This window comes from Lactuca virosa, chromosome 1, assembly GCF_052849685.1.
Source record: "Lactuca virosa cultivar CGN04683 chromosome 1, Lactuca_virosa_CGN04683_v6, whole genome shotgun sequence".
Lineage (NCBI taxonomy): Eukaryota > Viridiplantae > Streptophyta > Magnoliopsida > Asterales > Asteraceae > Lactuca > Lactuca virosa.
The window spans coordinates 38765804-38775777 of record NC_136426.1 but is presented as its reverse complement, the minus strand read 5'-3'; the positions used below and the strand labels follow the sequence as shown (position 1 = coordinate 38775777).

Below are 9974 nucleotides of genomic sequence, written 5' to 3'. Positions count from 1 at the left end.
TGGGCCAAATTGGGGAAAGGGTAAAAAAGTCTTTTACCCTAATTTGGGCTCTTAGGGTGAGTCGGGATCCAAGTATTAATTGGATGTTATTTTGTGAATGATAGGGCGAAGATTTTAGCGGGCCAGCAGCCATAGATTTATTTATAGGATTCAACAGTCTGAGGTGAGTTTCCTCACCATGTTTAGCGGGTTTAAGGCACCGATGCCGGCCCATTATCAGTGATGCTAGGATACTAGATGTATGGGTGACTCTTGTATGTGTATGTGCTTATATGATTTGTATGTTGGGCGGGGCCCGTTATACGAGTTTGGGCGGGGCCCGTTATACTCAGTGAGCTGGCCCAATATGCGAGTTTGGGTGGGGCCCATAGTACTCAGTGGGCGGAGTGGTGGGATGTCAAGTCCACCAAGCAAATTACAACATTTGTTTGCAAATAAAACGTAATATAATGGTAAAAAGGGGTATCAATCCTCGGGGAAATGGTTGTATTCGATCACCAATGCAATCCAATAAAACTAGTGTAAATAAACTAACTACAATTAAACTAAAAGGGGGGGTGTTGTGATTGCTTGAAAACTAAAAGACTTGAATAACTAAAAAGCTTGTAATTAAGCAAGATGGTGAGATGCTCATATATTGGGGAGAATTGGTTAACCAAGGCAATTCAACACAATGAACATTTGTGTGTTTATCATTAGGATTCAATATGAAGCTTATCATTCATCCCAAATTGGTTATAGCAATCATGAAGCATGATATGTCAAGATTCCTCATAGGTAGTATGGAGGTTGGGGAAGCCCACAACACACCTTCTTAATCAAAATCAAGGATTCAGTTGAAGCAATTGAACCCAAGAAGTTGATTAACCTTAAGAATGAAGGAATACCTAATTCCTGGAGGATGTCAATGCTTACACATCCATAAAGGAGTCATGATTCATAAACTAGAGATGATTTCTACCATCATAAAGCCCTTGTTCTAAGTAAAGTCAATGATTCAATGCTAAACCAAAGAAATAAACCAACAATTGCTCATTCAAGTACCAAGCTCATGATCAAAGTATTAAACAAGCATAAGAAATATGAAATAGAATCATAAACATAAGATAAATGACAATTAAGCATGAATCCTTCAAAACCCACAAATATCCAAGGGTTTTAGCCAAAGTTAACCAAAATAGAGAAACTAGCCACTCATGGCAACAAAATAACAATCACAAAAGTGTATTTGCATCAAGAAACTACAAATTACTTAGAAAGATGAGAAGAATATGTATCAAGCTCTAAAAATCGCCTCTAATGGTCTCATATGGTGGAAAATCGAAGTGTGCGCTGAAAGACCCAACCCCCCCAAGGTAAATGGTGAGCAAAATGACCAACATGCCCAAAAGTGTGCAGTTGCGCGGGTACCCTCGCAAGTGTTGCACGACCGAGACTCCACCCTCGCAAATATTGTTGGAATGCTATTGGCTCATTTTTCTCCACTACACACCCCACTACCCAAGATTCCCTTGGTCCCCTCCACACCTCACATGATTCAGATTTAACCAATCGTCTTCAAGCTTCAAATATGGACAGTCCAAGCCCAAAATAAGAATCCAAGACCCATCTTCATAAGCCCACTTCATCCAAGTCTTCAACTTTTTAAGCCAAAATCTTCTTTGATGGATCCGTAAAGCCCAATAATGCCTCGAAAGCCCACAAAGCCCATCTCCAAGCTAATCCACAACCGCAACGAGCTCCAAAACCCTGCAAAATACCTCATGCAAAATAGAAAGTACTTGATACGATCCATAATAAAGAAAATAAAGAATATACAATGCAATACTAATAAAAAGAGCTAAAAAAATCTAAAATAAACTATTAAAAGAAGGAAATAAAATAAACTATCATGGAGCCCGATATACACTCGTTGGGCGGGGCCCGTTACGTGTTTATTTATGTATGGTATGTGGTAATTTGGGGAACTCAATAAGCTTTGTGCTTACGGTTTTCAGTTTATGTTTCAAGTACTTCTGGTTTCAAAGGAAAGAGTCTGGGATGATTGCAAAGCACACACCATTCGATTCCGCATTTTGTGATTTACTCTGATAATTTTGATGTATTGATAAAATTTGATTACCATGGTTTTATGACAATGATATGGTTTACTATTTTATTAATTTAAAAATGAAAGATTTCGAGTCTTATTTTTGGGACGTTACAATAAGTCCACTTTGTGGATAACTAATAGGAAGACTAAGGCGATACTTAACAAATCTTCAGATTGGTTTAAACATCTTCTTGTCGCTTTTAATTTAATGTAGTTGTTTTCATGGTTCTAGCTTCTTGCTAGAGCCGATAATTTTTAATGAGATGTTGTCATTTCAATAAAAGAAATCTATAAACCTAGAGTGAAAGAGACCAAATTTAACATCTAACACTATTTTGGTGTAAATAAAAAGTATAACACAAAATTTAGTATTAATTACATCAAATTGGTGAAAATGGAGTGGAATTTGTTGGAATTAAGAGCTCCGATAACAACACAAAACACCACCATATGACAATAAAAAGATGTGAAGAAAATAAAGAACACAATAATTTAATGTGGTTCACTCTATTAGAGAAACCAAGTTACGTCCACGGACGAATTAGAGAGAGGTTTTATTAATAGCCGTCAAAGCACATGCTTTTGCTTATAGTTAGATTCATACAAGGCGATTTATTTATGAAAGACAAGTTGACCTAAAATTTGTTTGTGGGTTGGACCTTTGCTCGAGAACCACAACCTTATATTGCAACCTTACACCGCAACTGCGCGCTTCTCAAAATACCGTAGCAGCACTATCGAGATACAGCAGCTGTTATGTCGAGATAGCGCAACTATTTTGCTGAGATACCGCAACTGTTGTGTTGAGATACCACAATTGCTTTGTGGATATACTTCATCTGTTGATTTTGATGCCTACATTGATATACTAAGCGAGACAAGACACCATGCTTAGTCTCCGTAGTGGCAATGAGGTCAAATAAAAAATCAGGTTCCATAGGTCAACAAAATTGAGAAGGAATGACGTTAAAAATAAAGTAAAAAATGGGATTTGTTTTCAAGATGCCCTAATAGTATTTGATGGTCGATAAAGACTTTCCTTATGGTACTCATACCTTTTTGTGCATTGCAAGACCCATCAAGATGTTCTACTAGAAGATTGGTTAATACCACAATTGCTTTGTTGTTGTGTTGAGATAGCACAACTGTTTTGCTGAGATACCGCAACTGTTGTGTTGAGATACCACAAATACTTTGTAGATATACCGCATCTGTTGATTTTGATGCCTACATTAATATACTAAGCGAGACAAGACATTATGCTAGTCTCCGTAGTGGCAATGAGGTAAAGAAAAAATCAGGTTCCATAGGTCAACATAATTGAGAAGGAATGACGTTAAAAATAGAGTAAAAAACGAGATTTGTTATCAAGATGCCCTAATAGTGCTTGATAGTCGATAAAGACTTTCCTTATGGTACTCATACCTTTTTGTACATTGCAAGACCCATCAAGATGTTCTACTAGAAGATTGGTTCTTTCCTTATTTCAAACTCTTCTGTTAATTAAAGAACCATTTAATGATGAGTTTAGTATTAGTTTAGTATTAATCTATTCAGATTATATAGAGTACACCACGTGCCGAGCTTAATAAAAGTCAATTTACTTAAATAGTGTATACCCTCATCAGGTTTTCTTTTGCTTGATTTCTTTGAGTGCTTTAATTGCTTCAAAGCCATGGCAAGTGCTGAAGAATTTTGTGAAAATTACTTGGTGCTTGATGCCAATGAAGCAAGTCTCTATGATATTGCTTGTATTTTGATATGTTCAACTACTTTCTTGAACACAAAAAAGTTTTACAAACAACGATCCCAAGATGTTGAAAAGTCAACCCATAGCTTCCGTCAACGATGGGTCATCTTCGCCTCCATGCTCTTGCAGAAGCTTCTTATATGGGCAAAGAAGCCGATGGCTCTGATAGGGTCTTTGATCGAGCTATGGTTGAATCTTTTGTCAAGCAATGGTGGTTTTTTCGGACTTTTGATCAATCTTATAACAGGTTATCGTTACATGTTTCGTGTTTTTATATATGACATGAAATATTGTAGATTTCGTGATCTACATGTAATGACAGCAGATTAATTAGCCGAGCTTGTGGTTCTGTTGATGGGCATGTTGGCATCGGATAGTAGGAAATATTATTGTGGTCGTTTTGACAGCTTGTCTTTTGGTTTGAATTACAGGCAAGGTGGTGAACCCGGTAGAATCACCGGAAAAGTACAACTCTATCATTGGAGTGCTCGACAAGCGGGTGAAACTGGATGAAAGTATTAAAAAAGGCGATGGAAGATACAAACCGTCGCTCGCCATGATGGCCTCAAAATTAGCTTACGAAAATGAGGCTTTCGTGCAAGCTGCAGTACAACAACACTTGAAGGTCACATCTCTCTCTCTCTCTCTCTCTCTCTCTCTCTCTCTCTCTCTCTCTCTCTCTCTCTCTCTCTCTCTCTCTCTCTCTCTCTCTCTCTCTCTCTCTCTCTCTCTCTCTCTCTCTCTCTCTCTCTCTCTCTCTCTCCACCCAAATTGTTCGTGATCAAGTTCTAAATAACGTGTCAAGTTGGTGAAGCAACTATGTCAAACCTTTAAGTTAATTTTAGGAATCAATTCGAGTTCAAGACTTTCTTAAAAATGACTTATATAAGACTGATATTTGTATATAACTTATAATTATTATAATTATGTATACAGTTTCTCTACTGTTACTCATTTTTATATAAAAAGAAACAATGTTTTTCTAAAACGTGATATCAGAAATTGTTCTTTGCCCATGACATGAGCGTATTTTAGAATACTGATCGTGATCATTGAATTCTATTATTTTTCTCCAAAATTCAAGGTCTCTTGTAGTCTCCATCGTATATAAATTTGTTTTGATTCGATTTTTTTAATCAGAATTTTAATCTTAATAATTCCTAATTTGTTTCATGAAATCAAACCAAACAACTTTAACGTGGTTTAATTAATATCTTTCATAATTTCTTTCTACGTGGCATTGGAGTAATAAAACATTATATATAGAACTTTTTAATATATCCGATACGTAAGTATTTTAATGGAGTTATGCGATCTTGGTTAATACTCTAATAATGAAGATTGACGTGAATTGTAGTTTTACTCAATACTATTTATGGTAAATATTGAATGAGTTTAGTTACGAATTGGATATATCACTCCACCCACCCGTCATGTTAGGGTGAGAATCGACCTATCAATGATGTTATTAAAATGAAAATATTTTTACTTGAAGAATGCTGTTTTTGTATCTAACAAAAATTACTTAACAAACTAAACTAAAGAAAAGTATTTATCACAACAACCCACCTAGTTACCTAAGTTTTATCATGACTATTTTTGTTAAGCACAAATATAGGAATTTTTAAAATGCTATCTTTATTTTTTTGGAAACGACGAATAAATATATATAAATAAAAAGCTACAAGCTTAGTAAGAAACTAAGCAGAGCAGACAAGGTTCAAGAAATTAAAAGCACTTGAGTGAGGACGAACAACTCCAAACCGTCCAATTACAAGTTATATTTTCCCCTATGCTTACGCCAAATATAAGAAAGAGACATAACATTATCCACCACTTTTGTAGGGGAGGAGAACATTTTGTTACATACCTTGTCATTTCTCGCCTTCTATAAGCACCAAAACATGCAATAAAGGGTAGTAGTTAATACTTTCGTTGACGGTTTCCCCATGAGGCAACATAATCTAGGAAATCCACCACCAGTGTTAGTGAAGCAAGAGGAATACCACATCATCGGAAGATCCATTCTCGTGTTTTAGTAGTTAAGTCATAATTCACCAGCACATGATCTATTGTTTCGTTCTCCTGATCACAATGAGAGCAAACAATATATTGAATATTAACGCCCATATCCTTCAAAACAGATGCAACTGGAATTCTACCTTTTCCAACCCTCCAAACAAAACATAAGACCTTAAGTGGAACCAATTTAATCCATGTAGTGAGATTCCTGCTAGGGGTAGTGAGCTTGGAGTCAAATTGGCAATGCATATCCTCCACAGTAAAAACTTCATCAGAGGTACCATTGAACCGAAGGTGACTAGTGGAAGAATTAAAGATATTGAATCAATGACATGAGAAAGAACAAATAACTCTAGTGCAGTTGTATGATTAATAGGGGTTGTTTCTAATGCCAAGAGCATCTGCCACCAGACATTCGATCTAAGACCAAGTTATGATTCTTAGATTCTAGTGCATACAAGGCAGGAAACTACAACTGAAGGCTAGAGCTGTCAAGCCAAACATCCTTCCTGAAAAGGCTATTGTTACCACAAACCAGAACATGGGAGAAAATATATAAAAAAAATGTTCCATGAGTCAAGGTCCTTTGAGCCTTTTGCAATGTTGCACCACACCCATGTTAAGGAATTTTCGCAATGTGATTCGTCGACTTATTGTGAATGTTATGAATAGTACCAATTATGTCTTTCCAAAGAGAAGGTTCCCCATTTATAAGCTTCCACCGCCACTTAAGGAGTAAAGCGTCGTTTTAAACTTTTAGGGACCCCGCCCCCAATCCACCATCACATTTTGAAGCTAATACCTTGCTCCAAGAGACCCAAATTATTTTTGAAGTGTTTTCAGATCCACCCCACAAGAATCTTCTTCTTATCCTTTCAAGAGTTTCAATAATGCAAACATGAACTTTGAATAACAAGAAATAATAGGTGTGTAAACTACTTAGAACGACTTTAATTAAGGTGAAAAGATCTCCAAAAGATAAGGTTTTAGATTTCAAATTGACAACTTGATTGGAAACGCTCAACAATCGGTTGCCAATGCTTTTTTAAGGTCATGTTTGCACCCCAGGAACCCCCAGATAGTTGAAGGGAAGAGAGCCGGTGACACATCCAAGAAGACAGGCGTAATTATTGTTTTTCGATGGTGAAGTGCCTAAATCAAAGACTCTTGATTTTTGAAAGTTTACTTTAAGGCCGGAGAAAGCGTGAAAACATGATTCTTGCATAGTTTCTAATGTTAATGTAATCCCATTCACGTATAAAGATTGCATCATCCGCATATAATAGATGGGATATGAGAGGGCCATTTTTAGTGATCTTGATTCCATGAAATATAGATTTGTTGCAAGCATTTTTCATCGCCACATTAAGTCCTTCTATTGCAATTATGAATAAAAATGATGAAAGTGGGACACCTTGTCGAACATCACGGGAGATTATGAATAAAAATGGTGAAAGTGGATCACCTTGTCGAACACCACGGGAGATTGAAAACTCTTTGGTAGGGGAGCCATTTACAAACACCGATGCACGAAAGGAAGAAAGACACCCCCTTATCTATTTTCGCCATTTTCCCCCAAAACCCATTTGATCTAAGATGGAGTCAAGATATCCCTAGTTCAAGGAATCACATGCTATCTTAAAATCGACTTTAAACAAGAACATTTTTCTTCTTTGTTTTTTTTTGACCAACATCACAGTTCGTTGATGATGATGGGGCCTTCTAAGATGTTTCTACCCTCCACATATGTTGATTGAACCTCGTCTATTACTATTCCAATTACCTTTTTTAGTCTAGAGGCGAGTGTCTTTGCCATAATCTTGTACTTGTAATAAAAAGTGTTTACATCTTTTAGACTAATGATGTATTTAACATTTATCTTAGCATGTCTTAAAAGGTTAACTAATTTTGTAGTTAATTAATATAAACGCCATATATAACTAGTTGGTATTTTAACTTATCGAACATCTTCCATTGTACCAATATATGCAATTAATACGAAGCCTTAAATTTGTGGTATTTTTATCCACTATCTTGTACTTTATTAAAACCATTTATATGATGCGATCAATCATATAATAATAGAATATTTTTACATTAGTCTAATTGTTATTACTTGAAGAATTTTGTTTAATGACTTGAATTTTCTTTTTTCTAACAGATGGATTTTATTGGCTTCTACAAATTTTGGAACGGTAAGTAAATATCTACTAATTAATAAATCTAAAACAAAAACTTATGAACCATATTACAAAATCAATTATATATGGTTTTGTTTTCCAGATTACCAACAAAAATTCACAACATATGCAATGATGTTCCAAGATAGATTGGACCCAAACTTGATAGTAATAGCATTCAGAGGAACCGAACCATACGATGTCACCCAATGGGTGGTGGATGTTGACATCTCATGGTACGAGTTCAAAGATATGAACAACTCCACAACCATTGGTAGAATCCATGGTGGGTTCATGAAAGCACTTGGCTTACAACAAATAAAAGGTTGGCCAAAAGAGCTTGATCTGCCTCCTAATGCAAAGGACAAACACCCTTTTGCATACTACTATCTTAGAGAAAAGATTAAAGAGATTTTAGAAAAGAACCCAAATGCAAAGTTTATGGTGGCGGGCCACAGTTTAGGAGGTGCGTTAGCGATCTTGTTTTTAGCTGTGTTGGGGTTGCATGAAGAGACATGGTTGTTAAAGAGGTTCGAAGGAGTGTACACTTTTGGGCAACCAAGAGTTGGGGATGGGAGGTTTGGGAGATACATGATGAAGATCATTAAAGATCACGATGTGAGGTATTTTAGGTTTGTTTACAGCAATGATATCGTGCCTAGGGTGCCTTTTGACGACAATGCCTTGTTCTATAAGCATTTTGGATCAACTCTATACTATGATAGTGTCTACAATGGCAAGGTATACCGTATATCAGTCTTTTTTCATTTTAAGTTATAATTAATTAACTATAAGTTGTTTTATTTACTTAATTAACTTAGATATCGGTGGTTTTTTTTATCATGTATCAATGCAGAAAAAATAATTTAACACAGAAAGTAAGATAGTCAAGACATTCATCATTAAGTCCTAACATTTTACAAAATTTCCATAATTTTTTTTCTTTTATTTTCACAAGTATTCAGTCATTTTGCACAAATATTTTTTAAACATAACATATCGATGCATGCACCATTTTAAGTGCATGATGGTATTGATTGTCATAATTGTTTATATATGTTAGGTGTAAGTAATAATTAATATGTTGTGATTGTAAGTAATATTGTATGTGTTTTTATATTTGTAAAGCTAATGTTTGAATGTAAACTCAGGTTTTGAAAGAAGAACCGAACAAGAACTATTTCTCTTTGGTGTGGGTTATACCCAAGTATTTGACTGCAATTTGGGAGATAGTTAGGAGCATCATTTTGCCATACTGGAAGGGTAAAGAATACAAGGAAGAGTATTTAGAAATAATGCTTAGGATCCTCGGATTGATGATTCCGGGAATATCAGCTCATAGTCCCAAAGATTATATTGATATCTCCCGACTCGGGACAGATCTAATACCAGCTAATGACGAGCATGCCTACTATCAACATGTTGAAGGAAAATTTGACTAATCAATAGATATAGTACTACATGTGCATCCGAATGGAATAATGTCTAATATAGAATAAACATATATACATATAAATTTCTAGTGGAGGTCATACGAAACCAAACTATAGATGTCGCCTCATTGGAGTCATCCACATCGTCAAGACACGGTGTCATTTGTCTCGATGTATGTTGAAGTCTTTCTTCTCTCTGTGTCTTTTATTCAACAAGCTCGTACAAACACATAATATATTTTAAGTGATTCTTAACCTATTAACATAGTTTGTATTTATTTTAACTTACACATCAGATCCATACAAAAGCATGATTGACATTTAATATAAATTGGTTGAAATAGCTCGTTAATGCCTCTCGAAAATAGAAGTGCACAAAATTCGGATCTAATATTAGATTTTGGATATACCTAGACCATATTTTTCTGAATTTTGATTGAAAATTATCGGATTTTGGACCGGGTCAGATTTAACCGGTTATTTCAGAATTTTTCCGG

General features: G+C 35.5%; 1 protein-coding gene across 1 annotated transcript; it reads left to right on the top strand.

Annotated features, from left to right (window-relative positions):
* Positions 1–3719: 3719 nt before the first annotated feature.
* Positions 3720–9765, top strand: LOC145107391 (triacylglycerol lipase OBL1-like). Its single transcript, XM_079044298.1, has 5 exons — positions 3720–4089; positions 4274–4467; positions 8026–8059; positions 8148–8785; positions 9196–9765. The coding sequence occupies exons 1-5, from the start codon at positions 3768–3770 to the stop codon at positions 9484–9486; spliced, it is 1479 nt and encodes a 492-aa protein (XP_078900424.1). The 5' UTR covers positions 3720–3767; the 3' UTR covers positions 9487–9765.
* The last annotated feature ends 209 nt before the right edge of the window (positions 9766–9974 follow it).

Bases quoted from the DNA above. Each gene is read 5' to 3' on its own strand.
- LOC145107391 (XM_079044298.1), top strand. From the start codon at position 3,768: ATGGCAAGTGCTGAAGAATTTTGTGAAAATTACTTGGTGCTTGATGCC. The intron at 4,090-4,273 runs GTTATCGTTACA...TTTGAATTACAG, and splicing joins TTTGATCAATCTTATAACAG to GCAAGGTGGTGAACCCGGTA. The intron at 8,786-9,195 runs GTATACCGTATA...ATGTAAACTCAG, and splicing joins ATAGTGTCTACAATGGCAAG to GTTTTGAAAGAAGAACCGAA.